Raw genomic sequence first — 16403 nt, 5'->3', positions numbered from 1 at the left:
CCCGTCGTTGGCTGTTGTCGTGCGTGGGTACACACCTTTACACGCATAATTAGACCGGGACCGGCGGTGGGGAACGAGTGTTCAGAGGAGGATGGCGCAGGATATTACAGCTACAGGAGGGCTGATAGCAGCCCCAGGTAAGTGTCTGTTTATGTTTAATGAAGGACTCCACAGAACCCTTTAAGCTAAGGAATGGCTTAGGGAACCCAAGTTAGAGGGATATGGAGGCTGACATGTTTATTTCCTTGTAATGCACATTGCCTGGCTGTCCTGCTGATCCTCTGCCAAGGAAATCGTGAATGCGACACCTACGTATGATCAGTGTTTAGGTAGCGCCGACACTCAATTTTGTTATAACAATTGAGCCGTGTCAAAGCCTATGGGATACTTCCTTCATGCAACAGAATAAGATTGCCAGTTGCAGCAACAGCAAATAGGCACCAAGAATGAACAGCAGTTTGTACTACCAGGAACAGTCCCGAATCACTATTGTACCCAGAGGCAGCTGATGGGTTCCTGGGCTGCGGTACATCCACATGTATGAGCCCTAAACCAAGTCCAGGCTGCATACGCACTGAAAGGGCTGGAACCCACTAAAAAGCGCTCCAGCGCTTTTAAATCACGCCAGTGCTGTGTGCAGCCATTCCTAGGCCGATTGTGATTGCAATTTGGGTACTTATCCGTTAGCCGGGCGCATCCGGCAGGTGGCGCTGTTGTAGCGAATTTCATTCATGCTTAGTTAACGTAGTGCTGTGTGAATGGAAGCGCCGCAGGTGGCGCTAATTACATTGATACGGCACATAACAATAACAGTGTTAATGGGAACTAATATGTATTTCAAGTGGCCGGAACTGTTACTTAACCTGCTGAGCGGTCTGGACGAGCTCAGCTCGTCCTACACCGCCAGAGGCTGCCGCTCAGGCCCTGCTGGGCCGATTTCCACCAAATAAAAAGCAGCACACGCAGCCGGCACTTTGCCAGCCGCGTGTGCTGCCTGATCGCCGCTGCAGCGCGGCGATCCGCCGCGTGCAGCGGCGAAAGAGGGTCCCCCCAGCCGCCCGAGCCCAGCGTAGCCGGAACAAACAGTTCCGGCCAGCGCTAAGGGCTGGATCGGAGGCGGCTGACGTCAGGACGTCGGCTGACGTCCATGACGTCACTCCGCTCGTCGCCATGGCGACGAGGGAAGCGAAACACGGAGGGCCGCTCATTGCGGCCTTCCGTGTTATTCCTTGCCTCCGGAGCGCCCTCTAGTGGGCTTTCATGCAGCCAACTTTCAGTTGGCTGCATGAAATAGTTTTTTTTTTAATTTAAAAAAAACCCTCCCGCAGCCACCCTGGCGATTTAATCAGAACGCCAGGGTGGTTAATGCAATTAAAATGAAGGCGGCGGCAATGTAACAGATGAAGCCGCCGCCTTCGTCTGTTCTTCGTCTTCTTCTCCCCCTTTGCCCTCCTCTGGCTTTTATACAATGCTGGCAGCTGGGGGGACATGCGTCTCCCCCCAGAGTCGTTCGTCGCAAGAAAACAAACAGGATTCCCTTCCGCGACGAACGACTCTGGGGGGAGACGCATGTCCCCGCAGGCTGCCAGCATTGTATAGAAGCCAGAGGAGGGCAAAGTGGGAGAAGAAGACGAAGAACAGACGAAGGCGGCGGCTTCATCTGTTAAATTGCCGCCGCCTTCATTTTAATTGCATTAAGTAACAGTTCCGGCCACTTGAAATACATATTAGTTCCCATTAACACTGTTATTGTTATGTGCCGTATCAATGTAATTAGCGCCACCTGCGGCGCTTCCATTCACACAGCACAACGTTAACTAAGCATGAATGAAATTCGCTACAACAGCGCCACCTGCCGGATGCGCCCGGCTAACGGATAAGTACCGCAATTTGCTATGTTTAGAGCAAATCAGAACAGTGCTGTGAGAACACCCTCATAGGGTGACAGGGCTCTAGTGCTTTGTGGATCGGCAAACTGAGCGCAATCGCTCACAGTGTAAACCAGCCCTCAGTGCAATTTTACATATAGATGCTTTGCTAAAGCAAAAGGCTCCTGATTATTAGTAAATTAGGCTTCCTCACCTCTCTATAGTTTTCACTTCTCCTTAATTATGAGGCAGACTCTACTTTCCTTCAAGCCTAAACCATTCTCCAGAGTCTCAGGTGAGATCTGTTTCCCAATCAAGAGGCAAGTATAGGAGATGGCAGAGACCAAAGTACCTCAGCTAATATCTCTCCTTCATTACATCTAAAGGTGCGTACACACATGCGACTATAGTCGTTTGTAACGATCGTTCCCCGATCTTTACCAACGACGATCGTTACAAAAAACGAACCACCGACTATTAAGGCAAACGACGAACGAGCCAAATCGCTACAAAAGAAAGTTCTGTCTCGGCGGATTTTAACCAACGACGATCGTTTGCAAAAGTAGTACATCGTTGGAAACGATCGTTCGTACTAGGCTTGACATGCGCATTTCACTATTTCTCCATGGAACTTCTCATTTTTATGCGCAGGCGCAATAGTTGCTTTCTGTGATGTAACGTTCGTTCTAACGATCAGATCGTTACACACCTTTTAAAACTACCTTTACTTAGGTCGTTCTTTCATCAATTAAAAGTTCGTTCGTCGTTCTTAACGAACGATCGTTGTCGCATGTGTGTACGTAGCATAAGGCCTGGGACCCACTATTGCACAAGCGGTTTTAGGGCGATTTTGAAAATCGCCTGCGCTTGAAACAATGCCAAAAACGCCCTAGATGCGAACAAGCCCTCAGGCCCCTTTTTCATGGGCAATTGATACAGTGAAATGCCTCTCCAACTCTCAGGCCAGAAACCAACACTAGGAGCGAGTTTTTGAGCTATTTTAAAGCTCTTGCTAATGTAATGCTATGGGTGTGATCCCACTTGAGTGATGAGATTTTATAAAAATCCCCCACAGCATTGCATTAGCTAGAACCTAGCAACTAAAAATTGCTCCTAGAAACCCACTAGGAGCGATTTTTTTTGAGGGCTCGTTTCCACTATTGCGGTGCGGAATCGCCCGGATTCCACCGCTTATGAAATCGCATGCGGATGCGATTCCGCATGCGTTTTTTGCCGCGAATTCGCATGCGAATTCGCATAGGTGAGGGTATATGCGATTTTAACCATGTCACTGCCTGTGTGAATTTACATTGGTACCTATGCGAATTCGCATGCGAATTAGCGGCAAAAAACGCATGGGGAAAACGCACGCGATTTCCCTATTAAATACATTGTGTGCGATTCGCCTGCATTCCACACGCATGTGAATTCTGCAGGGTGTTCCGTGCAGATTTTCTCTGCACAATAAAACGCTCCCACAGACGCATAAGTGGAAACAGGCCCATTCACTTATATTGTCTATGCGAATCCGCATACGCAAGACGCATGCGGATTCGCGATAGTGGAAACGGGGCCTGAGCGGTTTGAAAACTCTTGCTGATGTAATGCTATGAGTGTGATCCCACTTGAGTGATGTGATTTTATAAAAATACCCCATAGCATTGCATTAGCAAGAACCTAGCGATTAGAAATTGCTCCTAGTGGGTTTCTGGCCTCACAACTGCTTGCTGCTGCTGCCTGGTAACTGCTCACTGCTGCCTGGTAACTGCTTGCTGAGCACACAGTTCAACTGCCCGTGGAAATGAGCCCTTAGGCCTTGTTCAGATTATAAATCGCCAGCGCTATCGCAAGTGCTGGTGATTTATGGGGTGATTTTGAAAGCGCTTAGGCCAGAAACCCACTAGGAGCGATTTCTAAGCGATGGAAAACAAATCTATATTCAGGCTGGGAACACGCTAGGCAGTGCGGGAAACGTAGCATTTTCTGCATATGAGTTTGTGCGTTGTTAGTACATGCGTTTTCTGTCCATTTGCGTTTTTTTCCCGCACATGTGGTTTTCTTGCATTTTGCTTGCGTTTTAATGCGTTTGCAGTTCGCATATATAAATCACATATGCATTTTGTATGCGTTTATGCGCTTTATGCAAATCACTAGGAAGTCAACAGGAAGCAGTAGTACATCATCAAACTTGTTTTTTTTTTTTAACGCAGATAAAAACGAATGCAAAATGCATAAAAAACGCACTACAACGCAATACCTCTGTGTCACCATTGACTTTCATTATGTGCATTTTTGATGCGTTTTTGAAAAATATGCAACAAAACCAGCGTTTTTAAAAACGCACATTGCAGAACGCAAGTATATGCGTTTTTTCATGCGGCCCTTTGACTTGCATTATGTGTGTTTTCCGCAACGCTACTGCCTAGATATCCACACAATGCTGACAGGCACATAGCAATGTCCAGCAAATATCAAACAGCCTATTTCCAACAATACACACAATTAGGCCTGGTGCACGCCAAAACCCGCTAGCAGATCCGCAAAATGCTAGCAGATTTTGAAACGCTTTTTCTTATTTTTCTGTAGCGTTTCAGCTAGCGTTTTGCGGTTTTGTCTCCCGGTTTTGGTGTAGTAGATTTCATATATTGTTACAGTAGAGCTGTTACTGAACAGCTTCTGTAACAAAAACGCCGGCAAAACCGCTCTGAACTGCCGTTTTTTCAGAGCGGTTTGCGTTTTTCCTATACTTTGAGGCAGAAACGCATCCGCAATCCAAAAAATGCCTCACCCTGGGAGTATGCGTTTCTGCAAAACGCCTCCTGCTCTGGTGTGAACCACCCTATTGAGATACATTGACCAAGCGTATCCGCGGCTGCAGAAACGCTGAAAAAGCCGCTCGGTGTGCACCAGCCCTTATTGTGTATCCCCACCCAGCCAAACAAGGCAGAGTTTCCACCTATAATTAGTCGGAATACCCAATAGGATCAGAACTGGTGATGGGAGGGACTGGACTGTGAAGGCTGAAGTTTCCGATGACTATACAGGCTCCCCCCCCCCCCCCCCTTTTTTAATGGTAATTTTGCCTGAAGGATGTAGTTAGGATACTCCTGCTGTACAGAGAATAAAATACACAACTCTGGCTTTGAGTTCAAGGCTGTTCTGCAGCCCCCTTGTAGAGTTTTTTTCAGTATTGCTCGTGAGTACTGATGCTATGGTATAAAGTTTTCTAACGGAATGATGCATGTATTCAGTGGCATAGCCTTAGCTAAAGAGCTTTGGGCCGCAGTGCAAGTTTTACATGGGACCCCTCCCAAGCACTCTATACATAACAATTGCTATGGTGCATCAAAACCTGACAAGCATCGCCACAGTATTAGAGGTGTAAGAAGGGGATGGGGAACAGTTTGTTAATGATTACTACTATTCAAAGCATCTATAGAAGTGATTATTACCAGCACAGGACCAATAGAGAGCTAATACTGCCCTTGAGGGAGGGCCCCTCGAGGCCCCGATGCGGTTGCAATCTCTGCATCCTCTATTGCTAGGCCATGCTAGGCCACTGCAATGTATTGCCTTAAAGAGAAACTCCGACCAAGAATTTTACTTTATCCCAATCAGTAGCTGATACTCCCTGTTACATGAGAAATCTATTCCTTTTCACAAACAGACCATCAGGGGGCGCTGTATGACTGATATTGTAGTGAAACCCCTCCCACAAGAAACTCTGAGGACCGTGGTACTCCTGGCAGTTTCCTGTCTGTGAACCTTGCTGCATTGTGGGAAATAGCTGTTTACAGCTGTTTCCAACTGCCAAAAAAAGCATGCAGCAGCTACATCACCTGCCAGCAGTAAAAATGTCACCATGTAATAACTGTCAGAATGTAAATCAGGGATGTAAAAGATTTTACAATGGGCAAACACTGACTAAATCATTTATACATAATTATTGTAAAAATGAAGCACTTTTTTATTACATTATTTTCACTGGAGTTCCTCTTTAAAGTGTACCTGAGATGGGCAATTACCTATAAAATATACATATCTGGGGCATCCTCCGGCCTGATCGCTCCCATGGCGTCCTCTTCTCCCTCTCAGTTTGCCTACAACTAGCCCTGGAAAATCTGTCAGTCTGCGCAGGCACAGAACGCTCCAGGTGACATGAACACGGCAGGAGCGCACGGCGGGACGGCGCATGCGCAGTTGGCTCTGGACCAGAGGACTTTCCAGGGCCAATTGTGGGTGAACGGAGAAGAGGACGCCGTGGAAGCGATCATGCTGAAGGAAGCCCCAGGTATGGATATTTTAATGTTAATCCTCCATCTCAGGTTCCCTTTAAAGGATACCCGAGGTGACATGTGACATGAAGAGATAGACATGGTATGTACAGTGCCTCGCACACAAATAACTATGCTGTGTTCCTTTTTATTTTATCTGCTTGAAAGAGTTAAACATCAGGTATGTAAGTGACAGTTCCTATCTGAGTCAGGACTGGGTCAGACTACAGTGTGACCATCATTGATAAGAAATTACAACATAAAATGGCTTCTGAGAGCAGGAAAGAGATAAAAAGGGTCAATAGTTCATACATTTTATCTCTGGCATACTTCAATGAATGTGTCATTGAGCAAAAACAATAAAACAGTTAAAACTTAAAAAGTAGATTTAAACATGTGGAATATCTTAAAAAGTCATTTTTAGGAGAAGGAAGATAGATACAATCATTTATTTCATTCGTTTATTGTTGCCTCGGGTGTCCTTTAAAGTGTAGTAGAGACGGGCAATTGCCAATAAAATATACATAAATGGCGCTTCCTCCAGCCTGATCCGTCCCATGGTGTCCTCTTCTCCCTCTCTGTTTGCCCACAACTGGCCTCGAAAAATCAGTCAGTTGGGGCCAGTCAGCAAATGCACAGTCTGCCCGGGTGCGCTCCCCTGTCTTGCTCCCATTGCCAGGACTGTTCTGTACCTGTGCAGTAGTACGGTGCAGACGCAGAACGCTCCCGGCAACGTGAACACAGTGAAAGCGCGTGCCCCGGACCGGAGGACTTTCTAAGGCCAATTGCGGGAGAATGGAGAGGAAGAAGAGAACGCTGTGGGAGCGATCAGGCCTGAGGGGGCTGGAAGAAGCCCCAGGTATGCATATTTTATTTGGAATCACCCTTCTCTGGTTTCTTTAAGGCCTCATTCACACTCGGGCGCTTTTAGCCTTAAGGCTCGTACACAAGTCTGACTGAAACCAACGATGGGTCCGTCGGCACCTCCCGCTGGTCGGGTTTTCAGAAGACAGTACAGCGTGTGCACAGTCTGTCGGCTAACTGATAAGGCTGTTTCTGAACGATCGTTCAGAAACAGCCTTATCAGTCCGCCGATAGACTATACACACGCTGTACTGTCTGCTGAAAACCCGCCCAGCGGGAGGTGCCGTCGGACCCGTCGTTGGCTTCAGTCAGACGTGTGTACGAGCCTTAAGTTTTACGCTTTTCTGATCACCAGCGATCAGCAAAGCATCAGTTACAGCACATGTAATCCTATGTGATTATTCACACTGCGGCGATTGGGGCACATTTGCAATTTCTGCGGATCGCAATCGTGCTGCATGCAGTAATTTTTGCCCACCTACTAATGATGCAGTCTTTTTTGTACAATCTTACTATATCTTTGTAATATGATGTTTAGTTTATCCTTCTACTACATAGATTTGGTAAGATATATGTATTCTTCATATTCTTAAAGTGTTCCTGAGATGGTTCACTATCGCTAATTTATACTTACACGGGGCTTTCTTTAGCCCCATGAGCAGCACTGAGTCCCTTGCCGTGCTCTTCGGCCCCTCCGTTCTGGCGGTACGACTCCCAGTCAGTCGCCGCCAGTCGCAGTCGAGGGCTTCTACACATGCGGCGTGCACCCCACCGTGCTCCCTACCCGTGGTGTGTTCTGTGCCTGCACAGTACTACTGCGCAGGCGCAGACTGCTCCAGAGGTCAGGGCGCGGCGAGGGGTGCGCACATGGCCCAGTCGCACATGCGCAAAAGCCCAAGACTGCCCGGATTACTGAGAGTCGTAGTGGCTGAATGGAGGGCCCTAAGAGGACAGCGAGGGACTCGGTGCTGCTCATGAGGCTAAAGGAAGCCCTGTACTGGGTACAGCCGTGAGACACGGCTGTCCCCTGGGACACAGGAGAGCGATCGGCTCTCATAGGCTGAAGCCTATAACAGCCGATTGCTGTGATTAGCTGGCTGGGGGGGAGGGAGGGAGGAGGTTAGGTAAAAAAAATAAAGAAATAAATACTTAACTGTAATACCAAAAAAAAACAACATATATATATATATATATATATATATATATATATATATATAATAAACACAGGTGGGGGTGTAGTTTGATCAAACCCCACCAACAGGATTTGTAGAGATGTACAGAGGCGCCAGAAAGATAAAAATTCACTAAAAACGTTTAAAATGTTTGGGAGGCGGTGGTGGACCAGCCAACCCAAAACAGACACAAAGCTGTCGATTTCAGTAGAAAAACATTTATTCACATACTCCTAGAACAATTGGCAACGCGTTTCGCCGGCACTATCCCGCTTCTTCAGGCAATATACAACAGGAGTATCACACAGCTGGGGGTCCAATCAAAGCTTGGCACCTCTGTGTGGCGGGAAGCTCGGTTGATGGGGAGAAAAGGAGGGGGAGGAATCACTTGTGTGCTGAGTTGTGTAGCCCTGAAGCTAGCCTTTAAAGCTGCAGTGGCCAATTAAGCAAAAAATGGGCTGGTCTTTATGGGGGTTTAACACTGCGGTCCTCAAGTGGTTAATGATAAACCAAGGTTTCCAGAGCTCTGTTTGTCTTTTTGATATCCTTGTAAAGTATTTTGGCAAATACTTGTGTAAGTGCAGCACCAAGGGCCAGTGCACACAAAAAAACGCTAGCAGAACTGCAAACGCAAGCGTTTTTTGAAGATGTTTTTCAGAGCGATTTTAGGCATGTTTAGAGAGATTTTCTAAACACGCCTAGCGTTTTTTAGCAGATCGTATATTTTGTTACAGTAAAGCTGTAACTGAACAGCTTCTGTAACAAAAACGCTTGGAAAACCGCTCTGATCTAGCGTTTTTCAGAGTGGTTTTCCACTTTCCTATACTTAAAATTGAGGCACAATCGCCTTAGAAATCTGCAAGAATGCGCCAGGACCCGAGTTGGGAGAAAAACGAACTGGTGTGCACTATCCCATTGCAATACATTAGCCAAGCAGTTTTCAGCCCGCAAGCATTAAAAAAAACGCTCAGAACTGCTCTTGGTGTGCCCCAGCCCTTAGAATACATTTATGATACAAAGTCTCCCATTATTTTCTATATATAAGATTGGGGGGCTGTCAGGATGCCAAAAGAAGAAGTACAGGGAAGAGCTAGACCATTGACCGCAGATTCTGCACAAAAAGCTGATCTGGCCAGCTGATAGACATCTGAAGAGGGGAGTTTAGTGTTCGGCATTGAATGAGAGACGTTAGTTTCAAAGAGGATCCTCAACGTAAATTCCACATTTAGGCCTGGGAACCCACTACAAATCGCATAGCGCTATCACAATCGCTTTTAATGAGCGATTAACAAGCAATTTATTGAGCGTTTTATGGCGATTTTGGCAGCAAATTTAAAAAGTGTACTTTTTTGCCAGCGATTGTGATAGTGATAGTGATTTGCGATTTTAATTCTGATTGGTCCTTTCAAATTATTATAATTTTTTTACAGTTTGCAGTAATTTAAAATCACACACAAATCACTATGTGAAGCAATTCATGAGCGATTTGCCAGCGTTTCAATACTTTACATTGAAGTGCAAAAGTTCCCAAAATGCTGCATGTCCTGCGATTGCGATTTTGCTAATCGCAATCACTACTGTGGAATTTGTTACATTTATTTACATTGGCAAAGCATTTATGAAAATCGCTAGCGATTTAAAGCGATTCCTAGACGCTCATAAAAGTACTAGTGGGTTCCAGCCCGCAATAAATAGTGCCTCTAGTATAAAGTAAAAACCTGTCATGCACTTCGACCTAGACGGATAGAAGTGCGGCTGCGCGACCGTGGCCGCGCACCTGCTTGCTCCTGCACACGTCACCGAGAGCTTACTGCGCAGTATGAAGTTTTCCTGTACTGCGCCTGCGCTGTAAGCTCCCGCTGACACGTGTGGGAGCAAGCAGGTGCTCAGCCACGGTTGTGCAGCCGCACTTCTATCCGTCTAGTTAGACAAATAATTACACCGGGACCGGCGGCGGGGAACAAGAGCAGGGCGCGGGACATTCCAGCTGCAGGAGGCCGATAGAAGCCCCAGGTAAGTGGCAGTTTTTGTTTTTTAAAAGGTCAACAGAACCCCTTAATCCTCAGACACCTGTACGGAGCACATCGCCTGGCAATAATTGGGCCTTGATCTCTCAGGTGACATTGCAGGGGGACAACACTGTACAAATGTGTTGCTAGCCTGAAGGTTAGCAACATGTTCTTTCACTATGCAGGGGGGGGGGGGGGAGAAGGGCCGACAGGTGCAAGTCAAGCACTGGGATGGGTGAATGGAGAGAACATTGCTCTGGGCCGGTGCTCAACCGATGTGCCACGAACATGAAAAACACCTATGTAATCACAATATTTTTTTTTTGTTTTTTTTTTCTTTGTCCACCCATAGAGGGTATGTTTATTTTTAATTGAACTAGTACAGGTTACATAGATTCACAGTGGGCCATTGCAATGTGTCATAATGACCATATTGTAGCACAGAATGTTGCATTGCAATGCAACGTTCACAGTGCTGCTGTTGCGGTGGGGACTGACGGAGTGTGGTATCCCAATACTCGCATTAACAGTACAGGGAAGCATACTTTTTACATTTAGGCGTCTTGCATGCTACATGCGATTAAGATTTTTTTTTATACGATTTTTGATTCCGATTAAGAAAAGTATTGCATGCAGTACTTTTTTTTTAATCGGAATCAAAAATTGGATAATCTAAAAAAAATCAGAATTAAGAGTCATTTTCCTGCACACGTTGAATGGCATGCGGCGTGTCGTTGGGGTGCCACAAAATCAGCGGCAGTAGCTATTAAAGGAAAGGTTCAGGGAGGGTGGGTAAAAAATAAAAATCAATTTCCACTTACCTGGGGCTTCCTCCAGCCCGTGGCAGGCAGGAGGTGCCCTCGACGCCGCTCCGCAGGCTCCCGGTGGTCTTCGGTGGCCGACCCGACCTGGCCAGGCCGGCTGCCAGGTCGGGCTCTTCTGCGCTCCAAGGCCCGGAACTTCTGCATCCCACGCCGGCGTGCTGACGTCATCGGAAGTCCTCCGGGCTCTACTGCGCATGCGCAGTAGTTCTGCGCCTGCGCAGTAGAGCCCGGAGGACGTCCGATGACGTCAGAGCGCCGGCGTGGGACGCAGAAGTTCCGGGCCTTGGAGCGCAGAAGAGCCCGACCTGGCAGCCGGCCTGGCCAGGTCGGGTCGGCCACCGGAGACCACCGGGAGCCTGCGGAGCGGCGGCGAGGGCACCTCCTGCCTGCCACGGGCTGGAGGAAGCCCCATGTAAGTGGAAATTGATTTTTATTTTTTACCCACCCTCCCTGAACCTTCCCTTTAAATCACCCGACGGGAAACCGCCGGCTCCTGACGATTAAAAGCTCCCGGGTGCGTTAAACCCGAAACGCAGCGTGAGGTGTGAAAGGTAAAATGAAAGTCTATGGACTTTCATTTTACCTTGGTTAACACAAAGTTTTGACTTTGCGTTACACCGCAGAAAACGGGCTCTGGTGTGAAAGAGTCCTAATTGTCTAATTTTTACGTAAGAAAAAAATGTTACATATGAAACACCTCAAATTCGTGCGTACATTTGAAATCGGCGCCGGGAGACTTGGGCGCAGGATACAGCGGTATATAGCTGATCCTGCTTCTGCACAAGTCCGGGCCGATTTAATTACTATTCCCCCTCCAGGCCGACATGGATAGTGGGGGAATGAAATAATTCGGCTTCCAGCGATTGCTGGAGGCCGAATTATTATGTTTTTAAGCAACTTCGGCTCTGTCTTCTGACGGAGCCGATGTTACTCACTGAGCGCTTCAATAGGAATGATTCCTATTGAAGTCTATGGAGGCGCCGGCTGCGCCCAAATATAGCAGCGCTGAAAAGCACTGCTCCGAACGCCAGGTAACCTGGAGCTCCTCCCCACCACCACATGCTGTCACCAGCCTATCAGAAGGCAGGATCCGACGTCATACCGGCTGTGTTACACTTGGCAGCCATATTAATTAAGGCAACACCAAAAAGTACAATCCCCTTCTTCAAAGAGACGGGCTCACGCTTCTGTGTAGCAGACAATGCACAGAGGCAAAGACAAGAAAGAAAGCACTGTGTGCTTTGAAAGCACCCTCAATCATCAGTAGATGTTGCCCTTAGTAAACATGGCGGTCGGCGCACTCAATTTCATACTACCGAGGCTAAGCATGGCCAAATCTTAGCCGCCCTTTTCCAAAATGGCCGTATCACACTGGCACGGCGTTGCGCATTGACGTGTACAGCGACGGCGTGACGTACGTTGCGGCATGTGTTGCCTCGCAGTTGCCGATTCATTGTAGAGATGGCGGGGAGCGGGCCGGACGGAGCGGGGCTCAGACAGGTAGCCGCCATGTACGAGCAGCTGAAAGCGGAGTGGAATAAGAAGAGCCCCAACCTGAGCAAGTGCGGCGACGTGCTGGCCAAGCTGAAGGTAAGGGGAGGCGGGGGGGGGGGATGGGCATGACCACTGCCGGAGGGGGGCACACTGTGCCAGCGATCCCCTTTTCCAGGGACACTTCCTGATTTCCAGCAACAATAGCAAGAAACTAATAACATAGCCTTGTCTGCCTTCACACCTTCCGTACAATACTAGGCTGACTACAGCAAAAAGGCTATATGCTCTCTGATCCAATGCTTTCTGACCACAAATATGCCCTCAGATCCTTTACTCGGCAACGCATCAGCTTGTGCTGAGTTCCTGCTTATTTTGTTTTTGGAAGGAATAGATAGCAGAAGCAACACCCGTGCTGCCTTAAATTCTCTGTGGCCATTAAAGGGAACCCGAGGTGAGAGGGATATGGAGGCTGTCATGTTTATTTACTTTTAAATACTGCACAATGCCTGGCTGCCCTGCTGATCTTTTGCATCTAATACTTTAGGCCATAGACCCTGAATGAGCATGCAGATCAGATGTCTATTACACATCTGACTAGATTAGCTGCATGCATGTTTCAGGTGTGTGATTGACCAGAAGATCAGCAGGGCTGCCAGGCAGCTGGTATTATTTAAAACAAAATAAATATGGCAGCTTCCATAGGTCTCACACCTTGGGTTCCTTTTAAGGAGATCCTAAACAAAAAATGAGCAGATGGCCTTACTTTGCGCTTCTCACAGAACCCTGCCGCCCCTCTGGGCCTTTGCTGTGATTCCATGATCCTGTGGTCAGCCGCAGTGCCCCTCTTTCAGCTGGATGCGTAGCCTGGGCAGGTGCGCCTCTTGATCCTACACTGGAGCATTGTGTGCTTGCACAGTATGTAAAAAATTCTACTGTGCGGAATGGTCATGGAAGTGCGATCTGGAGGAGCAGTAGCCTGTGACTGGCCAGCTTTCAGATGGGTACTGTAGCTGATTGGCGGGTTGCAGAATGACAGCGAAGGCACAGAAGGTCTGCAGGTAAGTAGTAAATTAAACTTTCCTTTTTTTTTCTGCCTTAGGGTATCTTTTACGTAAAATGGTAATTTGATCATAAGCCCTGTAGAAAATATTTGGGAATATTCCTTCCTGCGGTCTCATGTCTGTACAAGTATACTTCTCAGAACACTGGAGACTAAAACAGTTGACTAGGAACAAGTATTTTGGCTGGTTTTGTATTCCCCAGGAGCAGCAGGTGAGCATTTGCTACTCTTCCTCTCCTCTTTATTCAAGTTAGTCCAGCCCAGTTTGGATGACCTGTCACTGGCAGTCTGGCCAAGTCAGGCACAAATTACCACTTTAGTCTTTTACATGCAGCGGGTTGGAAAATTGCATTTGTAGTCCTCTTGACAGTGTAAATGCATGCTATTAATAGGATACATTTCCCATCTGTTTTGCAAATTTTTTTTTTTTTTTATTTTTTTTTGTTAGATTTTTCCATTGCTCCGGTAAATGCAGCATTTTGGTGTCAGTATAGTTGAGGTGAGCCAGCATTAGAGCAGTATCGTCACCATAAAAATCAAATTTCAACAGCAACTGGTCTGAGTGTATTAAGTGATAAAGATGCTAATCCTGCATTCAAAACTCTCAAAACTTTTTCTGCGGTTATGATTTGGAGTTAGCACATACTTAAGGAGCACTGGCCCTTTAGTAGTCGGTGCCAAATAATTGCATGCTGGGGGTTCTTTTTATCTATAATGTATTCCTCCTCTTTCCTTTATTTCCCTGCCAGCTGCTTATCTGAAACCTAATCCCCTACTCACTTGTGTTTACAAGCAAGGCTGAGGTGACTCAGCGATTGGAGGAGACAAGAAAAAAAGTAAAGGGCAGAAATGACATCACGAGTTAGCCTTAATTGTGGGCAAAAGACATGGCCCCCACCAGGAACAGAATTCTCGTCATTTACTATATAACATTCACTGAAATCAAAACGTGGACAGTATGATACATGTGCTATGTAAGTAGATCAAGTATTTATCTACTTATATATGTGTTTTTCCCTGGCATAGTATGGCTGATCCTACTGCTTTAAAGAGACACTGAAGCGAAAAAAAAAATGATATAATGAATTGGTTGTGTACTATGAATAATTACTAGAAGATTAGCAGCAAAGAAAATATCCTCATATTTTTATTTTCAGGTATACAGTGTTTTTCTAACATTGCATCGTTCTATAATATGTGCAGATTACACAACACTCAGCATTCAAAATGAGTCTTTCAGAGCAGTCTGTGAACTAATGACCTCTCCTCTGGCAGAGGAAAAGTAAACAGTTCACTTACAGTTGAGATAATAAAAGTCAGATAACCGCCCTCTCCACGACTTTGAAAGTCGTAGAGATTAATGGCTTTTTTGCATAGAGATAACTAGAGTTTCTTAACTCTCCCTGTACTGGAAACAATTAGCCTGATGTATCTGATCTTAATGTTTTATTTCTTAGCTGCACTACACATACAAATCATATCATCATTTTTTTTTCGCTTCAGTGTCTCTTTAAACTCCATAGGGAAATTCCACTAACCTGATTACGTGGACAGCACACTCTCAAACTGCTAGATTGGTTGAAATAATAATACACCAGACAATTAGGCCAATTAGAATACTTCCAGCTGTAGATGTTGCTGTGATTGGAGAATGGTTTCCTATGGACATTCACGCTGTCTCACCTTAACCTTACCGTTTTGAAATAGTGTGAACCAAGCCTCTGTACAGGTTAACTTTTATTTTTAGTTTTGTTCTTAGTTACTGTATTTTGATTACACGCCTTAAGGCAGTGATCAAGTGATCTTGCAGTTCAATAACATTTGTACTATACAAAATAATAATTTAAAGATTGGTAGCCTAATTGTGACCATTGTGCAATACATAAACAATGTGATTTTTGCCTGATCGCAAATGACGGTCCTGCTGCTTTTCGTGTTTGCGCTCTGTATAAAGTATAGACGCACAGGAAATTCATATAGCACATTGTGATTGTAGAATAGACAAACTAAACTTGAGCTTTGGTGGTTATCCTCTCTTCTATTACCACCCCCTACTCAAGCCCTTGTTACTTTCCATGTCGTGTCATGGTACACTCAGCTGCCGCAGCTCATCTTCTTGGCCATTAAAGGCTGACGCATGACTCAGTGCTTGTGGTTCGACACAAGGGAAGTGCGCCGGGCACCGCAAAAGCAACACACAAGTTGCAGTGCGTTACCCTGCGACTTGGAGGGTTGCGAGAAGTTGCGTTTTTCGGGGGCGGGTTTTTTTTTTTTTTTTTTTTTTTTTGGTGGTGGTGGGGGGGGGGGTCACATGAGTACAACACGTGTGACTTTTCAACTGTGGTGCAGTGCGATTGTTCCAAATTTGCATCTCTATCACAGCATAGCAATGGAAAAGGATGCACCACTTAATGACCGCCTAACGTCGATAGGCGGCGGCAGGTCGTAAGTGGTTTTACATGGAAACGGACGCTTGTTCGAGCGGCCTTTCCATGTCAGTTCATGGAGGGTGTCCCCGTGAACAGCCTGCCAGCCTCCGATCACGGCTCGCAGGCTAAATGTAAACACGCGGGGAAGAAATCCCCTGGGTTTACATCATATGGCACTGCTGCTCAGCAGCGCTGTAAAAGAGATCGGCGATCCCTGGCCTCTGGCCGGGGATCGCCGGCATCTGATAGGCTGAAGCCTATCAAAGGCGGTGCAGGACGGATTGCCGTCCTGTGCCGCCCATGGGAGGAAGGGAAAGAGAGGGAGGGCGGAAATCGCTGCGGAGGGGGGCTTTGAGGAGCGCCCCGCTACACGCAGATAGCCGGCGGCGATCAGACACCCCCCCCCCTC

At 46.7% G+C, this 16403-nt stretch overlaps 1 protein-coding gene and 1 long non-coding RNA gene across 4 annotated transcripts in view; one reads left to right on the top strand and one right to left on the bottom strand.

Annotated features, from left to right (window-relative positions):
• LOC137528867 (uncharacterized) overlaps positions 1 to 12400 on the bottom strand; it is a 214717-nt gene extending 202317 nt beyond the window's left edge. For 2 of the 3 annotated variants that reach the window (XR_011023489.1, XR_011023486.1), the window contains exon 1: positions 12263 to 12400. This is a non-coding gene — a long non-coding RNA (uncharacterized lncRNA). Of the gene's footprint in view, positions 1 to 2082; positions 2236 to 12262 lie in introns of those variants that run through there. The other variant, XR_011023488.1, reaches the window with a different exon arrangement.
• Positions 12401 to 12418: 18 nt separating this feature from the next.
• PSMD8 (proteasome 26S subunit, non-ATPase 8) overlaps positions 12419 to 16403 on the top strand; it is a 25264-nt gene continuing 21279 nt past the window's right edge. Inside the window, exon 1 of the mRNA XM_068250578.1 lies at positions 12419 to 12601. Within this exon, the coding sequence (XP_068106679.1) occupies positions 12473 to 12601 (129 nt within the window). The 5' untranslated portion in view covers positions 12419 to 12472. The remainder of the gene's footprint in view (positions 12602 to 16403) is intronic.

Source organism: Hyperolius riggenbachi, chromosome 8 (assembly GCF_040937935.1).
Source record: "Hyperolius riggenbachi isolate aHypRig1 chromosome 8, aHypRig1.pri, whole genome shotgun sequence".
Classification (NCBI taxonomy): domain Eukaryota; kingdom Metazoa; phylum Chordata; class Amphibia; order Anura; family Hyperoliidae; genus Hyperolius; species Hyperolius riggenbachi.
The sequence above is the reverse complement of the archived record's forward strand: the minus strand, read 5'-3'. Positions and strand labels throughout refer to the sequence as shown.